Genomic DNA, 18,053 nt, shown 5'->3' with positions numbered 1-18,053 from the left:
ACATAACTTAAGCTGTTTGTTTTCCAATAAATAAATAAAATAAACTATTCAACGTATTTTAATGCAATTTTCAGCAACAGATAGAGTCATTCAAGAGGAAGGTTCATATGTATAAATTATTCGAATCGTGGTTTTTGGTTTTCGTTTAAAGTAATGGTGGGTATAAAAATTCTCTAATTAAGACAAATGTCACGTTTTGAACAAACTGTCCTTTTTTTCATGGAAAAGGAGGACAAAGGTGTTAAGTGATCACCGCCGCCCACATTCTCTTGCAACACCAGAGGAATCACAACAGCGTTGCCGGCCTTTAAGGAAGGTGTACGCGCTTTTTATGAAGGTACTCATGTCGTATCATCCCAGAAACACCGCACAAGAAAGTTCATTCCATAGCTTTGTAGTACGTGGAAGAAAGCTCCTTGGAAACCGTACAGTGGAGGACCGCCACACATCCATATGGTGGGGGAAGTGGAGGTAGGAATCAGGTGAAACAGCTCTTCGGAACACTCCCCGTGATAAATGAAGACATACAATGAAGCGATGTCTCTACGCAACGCCAAGTGTTCCAGCCGTTCACAGAGCACTGGGTCCCCGACAATTCGAGATGCTCTGCGTTGTACGCGGTCAAATGGATCGAGCTGATACTGGGGTGCGCCAGACCAGAGATGACAGCAATACTCCATGTGTGGCCGGACCTGCGCTTTGTAGAGTCCTCCGTTTAGTCTATTAACAAATACTAATTTTCGGATTTACGTTACATAATACTTTAAAATTTGACACTTTAAATATTAAGAATATTTTCTTATATCTTAGAACTATTTTTGCTGCTATGTAGCGTCCACGCGGACGACGTCGCGGGCAACAGCTAGTAAGGTATAGTTGTTCACTTGGCTCATATCCGTTTTCAACTTGTAATCTTATGCTAATGTTATCTATAAATAGTTCACGGCTAACCCTAGATTAGATGTGTTTATATTATGTATGTAGTATGTTTTGAGTTGAATATATTATTCTGTTATAATTTACTTATCGTGACGAGCTCCAAGTAGGCTCATCGTCTGTCCTAACATCGGTTACGGCTATCTTTGTTATACATTATACGAGTAATTCATCGCCCTGATAAGTTCTAAAATAAGATTTAAACTTCGATTCAATATCCGTGAGCTTTTTACTTTTTTAGCATCGTTATTCAGTCTTCCGCTTTTCCTTGATTTGCCGGGTTTTTACATTTTCCAGTGCCATACCGAAACTTTATTAATAAGACATTACTGTCCGTCTGTCAGCGTCTGTCTGAGATACATCTTATAAACTGAAACAGTAATTCACCTGAAATTTTGATAGAAAGTGTAGCGCTGTTTGCCTTGAAAAAAGGAATAAAAAAAACCATGTTGCTGAATTATAAAATGGCTGCTGTGCGTATAAGAAATTGTGTATTATTCCCAAAGTATTATGCTGTAGTATGTTAATAATAAAAGTTATCTTAATTTTGACAAGATGTGTATTACCAAATATTACCACTGAAGGTATAATAAAACCATGGGGCAATTTCCAAAATTACCGTTATACAAGTACATAATGTTGGACGTACTGTTCTGTAGGTGTGGTAGCGGATCATATTCGATGGTAGTCGCAAATCGGTGTTAGACAAGGTAGGTTTGTAACTACACAGATAGTTACAGGTGAGATGTGCTTATGTCGCACGCGCGACGTCACAAAGCGAGAGGCGAGAGCGGGGCCGCAGCGGGAGGAAACCAATTCCAAAAATAACAATAAATGTTGTAACTACATTATATTGTCGTAGTAATTCGATTGACTTTTAGGTAGCCTTATAATTTTCATTTCAGTATATTCAGGAGAACTGTTTTGCTCACTGTTTGTTATTCGTATGTGATACGCAATACTTACTTTTACCTTTTAGTACATAAAAAAAATTTTGGAATAGTTTTTTTTTCAGAGAATGGGGATGCCAAAGGCCTCAATATTAGAGCCATATCTGTTTCTTATCTAAACTAACGATCTACCTTACCTAAAAATGATGAAATAGTACTATTTGCAGATGACTCTTCTTTGATCTTTAAAGTTAAACGTAAACAAGTATTTGTTCACAATGTAAACTGTGGTCTTTTTACCATTGGTTTAATAATAAAACAAAAAAAAAAATGAAAGGTTTGTTATATCTTATCTAAAGATGAGGTGAAGTGAGATGAGATGAGATAGAGGTGGCCCGAGATATTGTTATTCTGGGTATAGCACTAGATTATAAACTTCAATGGGGACCTCATATAAGCAAGTTATCGGACAGTTAGTTTTCAAGTCAGCCAATAACCGGGGTGTTGCAACAGTCGTCCCACAATTAATTAGCACTTACATCATTTGTATTCCCTTCTTATTTAGTTTATATGATCCCTGCTATATTACTTACGTCTTTAACAACTGAGTCCTCATCAGAATAAACAATCGAATCACACTCTCTGATGATCTCTCTATTGAACGAGTCTTTGCTACAAATATCACTATGATTGTGTTCCTTGTATTCAAACTTCTTACATCTCGATAGTTCAGTCTTCTCTTTTGGTAAGGCATACTGGAGCCATGACGTATCGTTTAATCCTTCACACTGCGATACGTTACATCTGTAAAAATGAAAAGTATTAATATAGAAATATTGCCAGTCAACATATTAAAATATACTATAAAGGAGATTTTATCCAAATGTTATGAGTTTACGAGACTCAAAGTAAAACAAAGCTCGTTCAGGAATTGGGCGAGACAACATCTCATAAGGATTCCTCGTGTACTGGCAAAACAGTGTCGAATTGGTTAAAGACAAATTTTAGTGACAATTAACACACAAGAAAACTCATAAAATTTAGATTTCTGCAAAATAACGCCTAACTTAGTAACTTTTTTTAGGAGATTTTATTCACTAGTTTGTAAAGTACCAACGAGAACTTGCTGCATAGAAAGCGAAGGTCTTTTATAAGCCAACTACTTTCTGGACAATGGATGGAATAAATGGACAGATACGGGAATGAAGAAAAGCGAGATTTTTTTGAGGGCATCGTTCTTTCCTATAATATGCCATAGAAGATCGGTATAATGTCGAATTACCCGTCCGATATGTTAAATTGGATTATGATTCCTACATACTGAAAGCATTTGGGCTTCTAATTCAAAGGATCTGTGTATGAGTATTATGAATCTGGAAACTAACTTGTGCCTTAAAATTTAACAGTATTTATCAGAAATATATAGGGGCAGTATATAAGGTAGTTGCACCAACCTGCACAAAATATAAATAAGAAAGGGATTATGGGATATAAATTTTAAGGAATACGTCATGTTAAGTTCTATTTCCTACCAACAAAGACAGAGTTCGTGATTACATCATCGACAACTACAAACAACGGCCGTTCACGATCATGACGAATGGACTACATCCAATGTATGTTTGTTCAAATTTGCAAATCTGCTAAAGTCCTTTACCAATCTACAAATTTGTATTGTACCAAAATATTATATGTACGATGCAGGACTCGAATCCGCCCCTCTCAGGTTCCGTCCGAAAGAAGAGCGATCTTACCAACTGAGCCGAGCATCCGAGTTACACATCGAAATTTTAGTATGTCCTGTTCAAAAAGCGAGTTTTGCTATGTACCTATAGCACTTTAAAGCTACGAGTATGGCTAGGTTTTTATTATTGTTTTATTATTAACTATGCTCAGGAATTCTACATGATTGTACCATTTTCAATAAAACCCTTCATATTTGGTTTGCATTGTCTTGCTTGTCCTGAAATATTTATCAGTTTGATGTTCCGGAGGCCATTTGTTGTGTTCTTCATTACCTCTTCACCAAATGACACATTTTTTTATACATATTATGCTTACTTTGTTGATGAAATACCAAAATATATAATATAATATATATACTATGTATCTACTTATAAAAAACTGTTATTGATTCATATCAAGGGACTAATAATAGTAGTAGTAATTCGATTCTACTAAAAATATAATTCTCAATTTGTTTATTAGTAAGTCGTTTTATGGTTTTAGACAAACTTAGAAACTTGTAAACCTTGTGCAATTATATGTGTACAGGATGACTTTAGAGAGGGTTGGTCCAGACCAGAGACATCTAATATATTATTAGCGTATAGTAAGACAAAGTGTGAAAGACAGAAGAACATCTCTAACTTAGATACAGAAAGATATAAAAGTAAAGTGAATCTATCGAAACTGTAACTGATTTTGATTGATAAGTTGTTAGTCAGTTACTAGTCACGTCAGCCACGTTTGACTAGATTTAAGCTCAACCTATATGTTAGTATATTTTAAGTCTACCAAGTGAATTTAACCACTACGTTCAAGTCTATGCTTACAACTGCCTTCTAACGTCTCGTAAAAGTTAATAAGACAAGGTTCTATCCCGGTAGCAACGCGTGACAGTTATACGAAAACCTATAAAATATAACAATAAAACGTGATGATCTCGACATGATGTAGGATGTCATTCGTATTGTACTACGTCAGTTGTTTTCGTATCAAGCACATTGGTTACAATAGAATAGATATCGATTGTAGCTCCACTCCACGAGACATTTGAAATTGAAAATCGTATTGCACGGAACTCAGACCAAATGTAATACGGGACAATACGATAGTGTACGATATTCGTGACAAATATTCAAATAAAACCTTATCCTCGTGACCTATTTGTATGTGTACACTTTACTTTTAGCCCGTTTCTTTAAGCAAATAAATATGAATCTTCAAGTGTCCAATTCTTATACAAAGTTATTTTTGTGTATTTTGCCTATATCAGAATTTGTATAACATACATAAATTGGATGAAATCTACTGCACGAATTTTGGGGCGACTATTTGTATTCAAATTTAAGAAAAAGCGCTTTTACAAGTTTTTAGGCACTTTTACATTATATTTAAATGAGCGATTCTTTACATTTTTTAATAGAAAAGAACCCAAAGACGATTTTGGGCCTTGAGTCTTTCTACAAGTAAAAATACAAAAATCGAGCCTTTTATGTAACTTTAGAATTAGATTAACAATAATCAACAAACTTGCGTAGAAATTCTATTGACAATCTGAAAGTTGTCAATTGAATTTCCAATCTTACCCTACATTAGGCTTGCTAACTTTTTATGGAAGAAATAGAGTATGTCTCATTTCAGGGAGGGTGAATCAAGAGTACAGATTAATAATAAAACAGTACCTATATCTAAATCCTAATTTGTTTTTCCTCCAAACTTGTCACATTAACATTATATTTAATACCTGACTGACTGTAATGCGATCAATAACTACTGACTTTCATGCCAAGGGAATCAGCACGTATATATGTTTCTCTGAGAAAGTAATATTGCGCTGGCATGTGCCAAAAAGGTAGTTTATATAAAAAGAGTATTTTGCCTCTTTTTCCTTGCCATTTCTCACTTATTTCGTTACGCAGTTTTTTTATATTTTATTTGCATAATATAAAGAACAAGTAACAGTACCTCTGTGGTCAAGATATTCATCAACTTTACTATCGCAGTAAAGAGAAATTATGATCTTCCCGGTCGAACGACTCGCCTTTAGTTTCTTAGATTGAGATGGAGGTCTTCTCCAAATTTTATCTATATTTTGTTGTATTAGTTACAAAGAAGCTCGATAGATCAGGTTCAGTCTCGTTTGTTTCTGTGCATCGGTAAGCAATCTGGGAACACAGTACACTTTTTTCATCCCTAAGCGTGCATGTAAATTGATATGCTCAGTATCAGTCGAAATCTATGATGTAAAAGTATTTATTGTACTAATAATACCATAACATGACGATATTCTACTAAAACAATAATTATTTCAACTTTTTTTGGGCACTACCATTGTTGGGCGATGAGAGTTATGGTTATCGATGGAGGATGTTCTTTGACGTTTAAATTCAACGTGCAACTGTTTAGTACGGTGTAGCATTTGCCCCTTAAATATAATCTTGTAAATTCAGATTAACTTGTTCTGTACTTAAATTTTTCAAGCGGAGATACTTATTATGCAACTTTGTCCACTTTAAACAACACGATCCAATAAACTTTATCTCTGCAACAACAAAAGATACTCCAATTATCTTCACTATAAATTATATCCATATTCAGCATTTCCAGCTAATTTTATTAGGTACCAAAGAATTTGCAGGTCGTTCTCCATATTTATTAAAAGCCTCTCGTATTAGTAGAATAGATTATACATAGTAAACATATAAAAAAGGAGCAGAATACAGTACTCTACTTTAGAGTACGGTTGGCAGCCCTGTCCTATATAAGTAGTCACATAGCTGCGGTTGCGGTGATGACGTCATCAATACGAGCCGAACTCTTGATGTTGAGTGATAGTGCGGTGAGCGGTCCAACAGCAGCTGTAAGTGATAGCCGTCTCTACAGTAGGCTTGTTCAATAACATTTATCACAATAAATACATCGCATTTAGTTTGTTAACATTATCTGTACGTATCCATTTATGTAACGTGATTTTCAACCACTGCAGGACGTACTATTTACTTGAATATTTGCAAACTATATAAAGGACCGGTGACACTATCGCCTTGTAGCACCAGGATCACTAGGATAGTTAAAAAAAGTTGACACTCGTTCATACGTGTGTCAATAATTAATTTGATATAAAGATGTCGGAGCCATTTAAAAATAATTTTGATGTTATAATTTATTCTAGTTTTAGCACAACAAAATGCAAAGTATTTTGATACAAAATATACCTTATAATAGAGCTATTCTTTTAAACTGAGAACGTTTGAGTAAAATGACTATGATTGGTTCAGTGCCTAACTCCGGCGTAAAAGCTGCACTTAAATAGAAATTGTTATCTTGATTTTAAAAACTTAATAAGTTAGAAGTTGATACCGAATATTTGCCTTGCAGCCGCTTGAATATTTTAAAGCAACTAGGTTTGACCACGGCTATATTGGGCGTACCGTTAATACCAGGAGTTCAGATATAATCCCTCAACAGGCTGCACTTGACACAGGCGGACGTGATGAAACTGATTGAATTAATAATTCCTCATCACTTATTGATCAAGCACAACACGGAACCATCACAGAATATGATATGAGGCAGGTAATCAAATGTCCTACTGAATTAGTGAACAAGCTGTTAGTTATTAAAGAGACAAATTAATGTAGAATTGTTAGCTTGTAGGTTCTGATGTGTTGGCACTGTTGCGTAGGCATACATGTCTGCGTAGTACTGTCATTTATAATTACTTAATATTATTATTAACTGTGTAATAATTAACTAAGCGGCTTTCACTGCAACATATAGCGATTAGGTGTATAATAAATTAAGGTTTTGTGTATAATAATTGGAGTGTAAAACAAAAGAAAAAGTCTTTTTTGCATAATATTTATAGAATACATAAACTTCTTATAAACCTTCTTTGGTTGTACTTCTTATATCTGTCTGGTTTTGATTACATTAAAAATGCTAAATTACTAAAAAGTAACAAATTAGTAATATTATGTTGTTAGGTACCAGTTGTTAATATTTCTTTGTATTTTTCTGTGAGATTGAGTAATGCATAAATAAATTTTAATTAAACAAATTTTTTAAGAAGACAGACTTTTTTAAAACATAGTTTTGTTTTAGTAAAAATATGCTAAACTAAAGTTCAACAAAGCTCTTATCATTCAAATTTAAATATTTTTATTCATAATAGTATTTTAAATCAATTATTGAACGTCATATACCACTAATTAAAGATTTATTTTTTTAATAAAATTGCATTTCAATATTGATATTGTACAATCAAATTTATCAATAGCCCGAGGGCGGTCGCTCCATTCTCAATCCGTAGATAATATCATAAAAAAAATAATTTTCTCAGATTCCTGTGATTTTACAAATGAGCTTCAAAGCGGTGGTTTCTACCATCAGGTCTCTCGTATAAGTTGCACAATTCATCTCATTTTTGGTTTGCATTGGTCGTAAGTGAATGTCTTAGTAATAACCAATATCACATATTTTTTTAATGTTTTATGAGTTTTCCCTATTTTTAATCACCCCGGTATTAAAGGTAACTGAATAAACAAGGTATTCAAACTATATAGCCGTTTTTGAGTTTTAGCGAGACTAACGAACAGCAAATGATTTTTTTATAATAATAGAGATTAGTTACTAGATGGTGAACTTCACAAGTGCACACAATATCCAAATTTAAAATCTTTTTTATTAATTACGAAATTTGTGGAAATTCATTGATAACAATATATATTTCGTTTTTCCCTGTTTTTAATGAAATAATGTCAATCTGTAAGTTAAAAATCGCGAATTGAAATCAAAAGTCTCCTATCTTTCAAGTTGGTTCAAACTGGACAATGTGTGTAAAATTTGATTAAAATCGATTCAGTAGCTGAGGAGCTCATCGCGGACAAACAACGTGACACGCTATTTTAATATATGAAGACGTAGATACATTCCATCCACGCCAGTTGGAATGAAATATAATCACATATTTCCGGTCGTACGAGTCACGAGTGAACTAATCTCATGAGCATCGTACGATAAGGAGACAGCTTGAGGCGCCCGGCCCATTCAATACTATTTACATTCATCTGCATACCGGCCCGCCCCCGGCCCCGGCCCTCCAGCTCGCCATCGCCATTGTGAATATAAACTGATTGTGTACATTGTACATATTGTTTGACGTGTTCCGAACTAGGCGTCTTGTATTGTACTTCTGGTCAAATCAAACATTACAAATACCTGTCGACCGACTTCAAAAAAGTAGGAGATTCTTAATTAATGCGATATTTTTTTATAGAAAAGGAGGTGGAGGACAAACGAGCGTACAAGTTACCTGGTGTTAAGTGATCACTGCCGCCCACATTCTCTTGACACACCAGAGGAATCATAGAAGTGTTGCCGGCCTTTAAGGAAGGTGTACGCCCTTTTTGGAAGGTACGCATATCGTATCGTCAAGCCATCACCGCACAAGGTAGCTACATCTTGGTTGTACGTCGAAGAAAGTTCCTTGAAAACCACACTGTGGAGGAACGCCACAAACCGCGAAAAGCGACATCTCTACGCAACGCCCAATGATCGAGCAGTTCACAGAGCGATGGATCCCCGACAATTCGAGCAGCTCTTCTTATGTTTACTGTGTTTTTATGAACGTCCTTTTGTAACAAATATGTCAATTGCGAGTTGCAGTCGGACGCTAAGTTTTCCGTACAAGTAATACATAGTTTATATATTTTTTTTTCTCATCGGTGAAGATTTGTTCATTATTCATTTGAGAATATAATGAAAAAGATTTTGGCATTTGGAAGGAGAGCAACTTAAATGAGTAATAACATTTTGTCTTTAAGACGATCTTAAAAATTATAAAACATGAATGTAACCTTGTAATGACTGGATATACTTCAACGTATCTCTGTCTCTATCCGGTATTATTTTAATCGAAGAAAAAGGGAAAATATCGTTGACTACCTACGTCACTTCTACTTCTTCTTACCTAATTATTTCTTTTTTTAACTTTAGGTTCAATCCTCGCAACGACATACTAATATGTATTCGGTTTTTGAATTCAATGTACGTTTATTCAACCGGTTATTAGGTCAGCAACGCTCCTGTGATTCCTCTGGTGTTACTAGGCAGTATGTAGCTGCAGTGATCATATACCACCAGGTAACCCCTTTATAAGTTGCCCGGTGCTCCTCTTCAATATAAAATCAGTTTGTTTATCGTTTCTGATTAAGGAAACCGTTTGCCGAAAATGTTTGAAATATGTGCATTTGGTTGCCTGAAGCTAAATTACATTTGTTCTTACTACCTACTTATTTAGCTTTCAATGTTCGTGTCTTACGATTGGCTACCTAGTCCGATTTAAATTCAAATTCAAATATTTTTATTCAAAAAGGCATATAATAAGCACGCGCCCAACAAACTCAGTGGGCTTCTTTACAATAAATATCGTACAATAAAATTTATTGAAGTTACTTCTTTAGGCGCGTTATGAAAAAATGAAGAGAGTGAAATTTTAAGATGCGCGCGCATCACTGTAACACAAAGTAACAGGGTGAAGTTGGTTCCTAAAACTTTCTGAAGTTTGCAACATTCGTTATTTTTTTTTTGGTTTCTTCTTTCCATTATTAGGATAGGCAAAGGATTCAAGTCCATACAGCCGTATTCGTTATTTAATAATTATTTGTCAAAGTAAGGATTTTTGCTTTGTTAGGCCAAAGAAGTATCGCTTCTTGCGGGGATACATAAGTACGCACACACTTTTTTTATAGGCCTGAGGGCGGTCGCTCCATTCCTAATCCGCGGAATCATTAAGAAAGTCATTGATGTTATAGTAAGGGCTTTACCACACAATCGTTTTGATCTTTTGAATTTCGCTATACATTTGTTTTGAACATTATCCGGTTTTTTGTTGTAAAAGCATATACATCGCTCCATAAAAGACTTACTAAGTTGACTTAGCCGAGTAGTAGGCATTATAAGTTTATGTCTGTTCCTGGTGTTAACATTATGGTTATGACAGTTTCTAGCAAATTCACTTATGTGCCTATATACATTACATTATTAAGAATATTTATATATTAGATTATAAGTCTAATATATACTCGTAAGTACACAGAAACTAGTTAAATATGTATATTATTAAAGACCCGTCTAGACAATGTAAGACGTAAAGTAGACTTAAAAGTAAACAATCAGTTTTTCCAGTGGAAGACTTCATTGCCGAGGATGCCAGCAGATGGATAACACGGCAGCGCTTTTCCTACCGTCAAGCAGAAATGTGCAAGCATTATTGTGTTACCGTTAGAAGGGAACCTACTGGAATAAATGACATGTTATGTCTTATAGTGACGAGCGCAATTGGGATGCAACTCAGAATTGTACGGAGCGGCGCTGGCTTGTTACGGGCGGGGCGTGTCACTATAACCAACATTAATGTTTGGCTCATTTTTTCAGAAAGTAAGTATTACAATGAATTATAATCTTATCAATAAATTACTTCAGTGTATATTTTAATATAGATGAGTATTTAACACATTTGATTAAAATTTAAATAAATTGTCGCTCTTTAAATTTACGTCAGAATGTAATTTCCTTTTAATCTATTTTATCAATTGTTTATAAAAATGTGAATAAAACAGTGTAATCAAAGACCGCATAAATAATTTGACGTCGCTTGTCTGAGTGGAAATTTTTAGTTTGGTTAGTTACTAATACTCGACATTGTCGAATGAAATAAAATAATTTCTTTACTCATGTCAAAAACAAATCGTTCCATTCTGAAAGTTATATTTACTTATAACTACAACCAAAAAAAGGTTTAGCTTTAATGAGAAGAAAATTAACAGCTTTTACACAAATAAAATGCGGAATCGAACCCACGACCTCTGGCGCTCCGTGCCAGTGCTCTGCCAACTGATCTAACAATTGATAACCAGCATACAAAATTTTATGACGATACGTCACTAGAACGGTTAGCTCAGTTGGCAGAGCACTGACTTCTTAACAAAAACTGTACAAAATTCTTGTAGGATCTGTGGAAATAATGCTTAACCCTTAGATAATTATTTATTTATTAGGGCAACTTACAAATTACACTCTTGTCATGTTCACAGCTCACAATTAAAGTATTAAGGAACCCTTATAATAAGTGTAAATTGGTTTCGTTTTCTATCTAAAAATTGGTTTAATTGCGTTTGCTCTTATACTATCCTAAACTCACTACGTCCGTCCTCTATGTAGGATTTGCTCTTTAGATATATTAGTAAGTAATTAAGTACGTAACTTAATTTCTTTTTACTATAAATTTATGTGAAGTGTCATTCGCATACAATAATCCTTCATATTTTTGTTCCAAAAGATCTATCTAAGATTATGAATGTAAATATGAAAGAGAACTAAACTGGATCCTTGTGGCACATCTAAATTGAGAGGAGTCCCAGATTATCTCTTGTCATTCACATCGACTTTTTGAATTCTATTGTTTTAATATTACCGGATTCCTTTTTTGTTCATTCTGGCATAGCTTCCCAACCAGCGTTGAATGTTGAACACAATGAAAAGCCTTAGATAAGTTACAGACGATACCAATCCAAAGATATTTTGGAATAGCTAACACACCGTGGTTGACTATTCCTTAGTAAATCCATATTGTTTCATATGAAACAGTACTCGATCAGGTCAGAGATTCGTTGAAAAGGGGCCCGATCAATAGTAGTAGTAGTATCAGGATTGAGAGAATATGTGTGAGAGATAGAGCTTATCACTCTGGACGACAACCGTGATAGTATACCTATTAGTTGTAAAATGTAAATTGTCAAACCCATACAAAACTTTGAATGTTTTACTGATTTTGGGATGGAGGTACGGGCCTAATACAGCCATTATGAGGAATATTTAAAAAGCACCAAGTGTTGTTTACATTTTTTGTTGACTGCGTAAATTGCATTCAACAGAAAGGTTGGGTTTTAAGAGGGAACCCGGGTCGAACGGAATTTGAAAAATAGGTATTTGAAGAAACTCGTGCTGTCGCGCTGCTCCCGAAAAACATCTGTCTGTTTTGTGTGGGTAATGTGGATATATACATACCAAGCGTAAAATTTTGGAAAAGTCTGTAAGCTACGAAAAAAAAAAACCTCAATTATTGCGGAATTATTAAAGTCCTTGTTAAACTCCCAAATCTGTACTACTGTACTATGTACGGTACTACTGCATGTTCGAAGTAAACTGGACAGGACAATGTCAAAAGCGGGTTATTCGAGGATAACCACGAATGTTTTTATTTTCGGTTTTACTCCTGAATGCATTTTAAATGATGATTCCATTGTGGAAGTAATAAGCAATATAAAATTTATGAAATTAATACGAAAGATGGAATAGATAATTAAAATACCGATTTTTGTACACTTCACAAAAACTTGTTAAAATTGAAAAGGAATCACAATGTTTCTTTATCATGTTTCATCATCATCATCAGCTGGAAGACGTCCACTGCTGGACAAAGGCCTAATTTTTTATCATTTCATTTATCATGTTTACACAGTCAACTTCTATTATATTATTTTATGGAGCCTAGAGGATATAACTTTATGAAACAATTGTTGTTTGTTGAGTTGACGGATCTATGCGAAACGTGGAAGCAAATCTAGAAAAAAATTCTACAAATGCCTGCTACTCGAATTGATTGACAGTCGTATTCCAAGCAATTTACCTGTACGGGGAAGAGTAGATGTAACGATATAATAAATTACTTAATTATTTGGAAAATAACTATATTATATATTGTGTGTAATAATAAGCACCCCCTTTTACATATTTTATTTTAGTATGTTTACAGTACCGAAATAAATATATACACTATCGGTTCATGAGCTGAACAATCAAAGTCTACCTACTCAAAATCTCTACTCCATGTCGCTGATGGAAGCAGCTGTGATTGATCAATTAAAGTTCAGTTTCGCCCAGCTCCGTGCCAGTGGAAACGCGCCCTTATACTTGTGATTGCGTGTATAATTTATACATGCTTGTCTATCCGTAGGTAACTTATATCGATTTATTCTACATAAATTAATATAATCATCAGTCACGCACTACATTCAATACATCTCACATTCACGAAAATTATCCATAAATAAATTCTACTAAATCGACAAGCAAACCCATAGTATCTGGGCGATGCACCATATATCACCGCTCTTCGAGAACACTTCCCTTAAAGCCTCGCCTAGTATCGGAATACTGGGTCTCGAAATCTCGAGCAATTGCCAATTCCGTGGCCATCTGGAGGGCAAAGCCAAACTGGCTTGAAAGAAACTGGGCGTCATAAATAGAGCACGGCAATACTTCAAGCCGGCCCACATTCTAGCGCTCTACAAAGCGCAGGTCCGGCCTCACATGGAGCATTGCTGTCATCTCTGGTCTGGCGCACCCCAGTATCAGCTCGATCCATTTGACCGCGTGCAACGCAGAGCAGCTCGAATTGTCGGGGACCCAGTACTCTGTGAACGACTGGATCACTTGGCGTTGCGTAGAGACGTCGCTTCATTGTGTGTCTTCTACCGCATTTATCACGGGGAGTGTTCCGAAGAGGTGTTCAACCTGATTCCTGCCGCCGAATTCCACCTTCGCACGACACGCCACAAGTTACGATATCATCCCCACCATCTGGATTTGTGGTGGTCCTCCACAGTGCGGTTTTCAAGGAGCTTTCTTCCTCGTACCACGAAGCTGTGGAATGAGCTTCCTTGTGCGGTGTTTCCGGGACGATACGACATGGGTACCTTCAAGAAAAGCGCGTACACCTTCCTTAAAGGCCGGCAACGCTCTTGTGATTCCTCTGGTGTTGCAGGAGAGTGTGGGCGGCGGTGATCACTTAACACCAGGTGACCCGTACGCTCGTTTGTCCTCCTATTCCATAAAAAAAAAATATTATGTGCATAACTTTTAAATTATACTTCGGACTGGCCAACCGCCCCTCACCTCCAGCCTTCCCCGTAGAGACAATATTTGACCAATTAGAGGTTTCGTATTCCCCTGTTTAACCTACCAAAAAATTTTTGGAACAATATTTTCAGGAAGAATGAGTCTATGTCGGTACGTTTTCTTTTTTTATTGAAAACCTTTCAAAATTCTGTTTCTTCAAAAGTCTGTAGAGGGCGGTAAAAGATTGGCATTTTCTACGATGTTTGAAGAGTCATATTTTCTTATGTCGATAGTTGATTGAAAAAAACAAAACGTAGCTATATATATATATAGCTTTAGCCTATCTAGATTTTTTGACAAAAAATCTCCTCTCTAGAAGCATTATCCAGGGAGAAAAAAGGGGAATACGTTTGTATGGAATAACGCTGCTAGCGTCCCCTCTTAAGGTCTCATATCGCGGCGACATAGGACCTCTTCCAGACCATAGACGTAACATATACTAGCGAATAGACAACCGGACGGCCCGATAATGTGTGACCAGTAATGATTTATTAATGCATGCGTTAGGCTTACTATTCAATATACTAAGGAGCTAATGCCAAACGCGGCTGACTTTTTACGACTTGTCAATTAAAATTGGCTACAGTAACAATAGATTCGTTTTCCTTTTCTATCTTTATGTATCTCCGTTAGAGGTGTTTTTCTCGCTCTAACACTTTGTTCGTCTATTCTATTTAACGCTACTATTTTCCAAATCTATGACCGGACCAACCGTGCAATAAGCGCTCGTTTTAATATCGATGTACGCGACTGTTCGGCGAATATACTAACTTCATTACAAGATTAACGGACACAACCGTATATTATAAACACATTGTTAGCTGTTTCAGTAAAGTCACTAGAATTGTTTTAAAATTCTAAAATGCTATTTCTCGTGGGAACAAGGCACTTTACCGACGAACCCTTCTTTAAGCTTTAAGTTCTCACATTCTGGGAGCGCATGCGTGATGTAACTTATACAGCCATAACAATGAAAATATGTATCATATAACCTAAAACGAAAAAAGCTTTTATCAACCTAGCTTTTATTTGTAAACATAAAAATAATATATTAATAAAATAATATAGTACCTACGACAGTTGTTATGTACATTGTCGCGGAACAAAAAAATACGTGACCATTAGCAGAACTCTTTGGAATTTACACTTAAAACCTTAGTAGGAGATAAGTTACTGAATTATTAATTTAAGTTTTATTTAATTGGCATTATTATCTCAGTCAACATACCTGTAATATATATCTGAAGCTTCAAACACAAAAACAGATCCAAACATTCCCGCCAAATATATAGGAAACAGGAGTAGCGCATAATTAATCACGTTATATTTCCCAAAGGGCCCTATCTCCTCTAAGATGCCGTCCAAACCGATGTCCCTAGCCATTTAGAAAGTCTATAAAAATATTTTAAACTCTAAACAATAATAATTTGAGCTCTGAACACGATCAACTTGACCTCCGGGGGCACCTCACACTACGCATGCGCGGGACTATGTCACTAATTCACTAATATTTTTAATTTTGGCAGTCGCGACGAGCTCTCAGCCAATCACGTTCGGAGCACGACGTCTCTAAACCACAGATAAAGAACGAATGATTGTTGACATTTGATGCATTATCATTTATTGTAGACGAAAATAAACATAGGAAGCTATAAGAGCGCGTGCATAGTGACGAGCTCGTGAACCGGTTCCTAATCCGTATGGGCTATGAGTGAAAAGGATGGAATGTTGGAATGAAAGAAGGTGTGACCGCGACATTAACAAAATGGGGTAACTTTACATTTTAAAAGAATAAGCATGAAGTTTTATTGGCGACACCAAAGACTTAGGCCAAAATCTATAGAGCGGTCTTTCCTCAGGCTTTACTTAGGTACTTAAAACATAACTGAGTGTTAGCTTAGAATAATCTTTGATTTCGTTTGTATAGTCCTTTGACAGCTGAAATTATTCTGAGCTTAAACTTTGACAGCCCAATGCAAAAGTCAAGTTCGCGTTGTATCACACTCAACTAAGTTTTACGTAAGCAAAGTCTGAGCAAATTCGAAGTACGCTCTATAGATCTCACCCTTCGAATATACTAACGTATAAATGAATTGACAGCGCGGTAATGCGTGATCAATTTTGATTTGTTAATGTGTGCGACAGTTAGTGGTTTAATAACTATTCAATATGTTATAAAGGAGCTAATTTCCAGCGTGGCTGACTGTTAACGACTTGTCAATCAGAGCAGGTTACAGTAACAATGGATTCGCTTTCCTTTTCTATCTTGCTCTATCTCCATTAGATATATTATTCTCTCTCACACGCAATGGTAAGTAAATATTTGTAAGATAAAACATCAAATAAAGGTTTTGTTTTTCTTTTCAGATCTCGTTACTCAACAAATCTTATGATTTTTAGTTAATATAATATTATGTCTCCTTTCCTATAAGGAAACTCTTATTTTATAATTACCTGAAAAACTTGTTTATTACTGAATATTACCATCACCATACCATTACTGAACAAATTAAAAAGAAAAAAAAAACTGTGACATAAAATTATCGCAAGGAAATATCAAACCAAAGGCAAAATAATTTGCTTGTTTTTTTTTGCACAGCCTGTCCGAGGGTCGAGTCTCCTGGTCGAGAGTCCCGCGACTGTTGTTGCGTAGTACTTGCGGCCTCCACTCCACAGCTACCACCATAAGGGAGGTTTTAATTCGGTAGGGGCTGACCATGTACGTAGACACCCGAACAAGTGTATTTTCCTACTCTCAATAAAAAAAAATCGCCCCTCACTACTTACGAACTCCCCGCCGCCAGTAGGATTCTAACGTTGATACACTTTCATTAATAAGTATTATGACCATAACATTAGGCAAGATTTTCGAAAAATTTTGTGTGTATTAATTATTTTCAAGTACAAAAGGAAAAATTAATGAAATGTTCGCGATATCTTTAGTATTGTGCGACGACTGACATCTTTTGAAAACTAAAAACTAGTATAATGTGTTTAAATGTTTTGATTTAATTGTGTCTATTTAGAAGATAAATGTTAAGGATGTTGGCAGTATTTAAAAAAGAACTTAGTACAACAATTTAATTTTTTATGAAATTATCAAGAATAGTACTTAAATAATTTTATAATCACACAAGACGGCAAAATTAGACTTCCGAAACACCTGCGCAGAAACCTAAGAAGTCCTAGAAAAAAGGACAGAAAAAGCAAATAGGTACTCTTGAATAAATGTAAGACAATTATTAAGTATGGATCACGCTAATTTTTTTCAAGACTGCAATAATTTTTATACGAAAGATCTCAATCACAATTAATGTTTACTACGTTTGTTTCTAAGTTGCTTCTTAGAAGGTTCATTGATGATTCCTAAATTTAAGAAATTATTATTTTTTACGTGTGCTATTTTAAATTTGTATTTAAGAAAAACAAGATCTATTCTTAAAATTAAAAAAAAGTTAATATTATGTTTCTATTCTCTTATTGATAGAATAATTAAAAATATAATAAATATCTTCGTATACATATTAATTACAATGTACA

At 35.1% G+C, this 18,053-nt stretch overlaps 1 protein-coding gene and 1 long non-coding RNA gene across 3 annotated transcripts in view; one reads left to right on the top strand and one right to left on the bottom strand.

Annotated features, from left to right (window-relative positions):
* LOC126968803 (organic cation transporter protein-like) overlaps positions 1–16,085 on the bottom strand; it is a 46,313-nt gene extending 30,228 nt beyond the window's left edge. Inside the window, exons 1-2 of one of the 2 annotated variants that reach the window (XM_050813916.1) lie at positions 15,742–16,085; positions 2,420–2,630 (exon numbers count right to left, since the gene is read on the bottom strand). In XM_050813916.1, coding sequence (XP_050669873.1) covers positions 2,420–2,630; positions 15,742–15,896 — 366 coding nt within the window. In that variant the 5' untranslated portion in view covers positions 15,897–16,085. Of the gene's footprint in view, positions 1–2,419; positions 2,631–15,741 lie in introns of those variants that run through there. The other variant, XM_050813917.1, reaches the window with a different exon arrangement.
* LOC126968853 (uncharacterized) overlaps positions 13,945–18,053 on the top strand; it is a 57,967-nt gene continuing 53,858 nt past the window's right edge. Inside the window, exon 1 of the long non-coding RNA XR_007730306.1 lies at positions 13,945–14,120. This is a non-coding gene — a long non-coding RNA (uncharacterized LOC126968853). The remainder of the gene's footprint in view (positions 14,121–18,053) is intronic.

This window comes from Leptidea sinapis, chromosome 16 (assembly GCF_905404315.1).
Source record: "Leptidea sinapis chromosome 16, ilLepSina1.1, whole genome shotgun sequence".
NCBI lineage: Eukaryota > Metazoa > Arthropoda > Insecta > Lepidoptera > Pieridae > Leptidea > Leptidea sinapis.
This window is presented reverse-complemented; position numbering and strand designations above follow the sequence as displayed.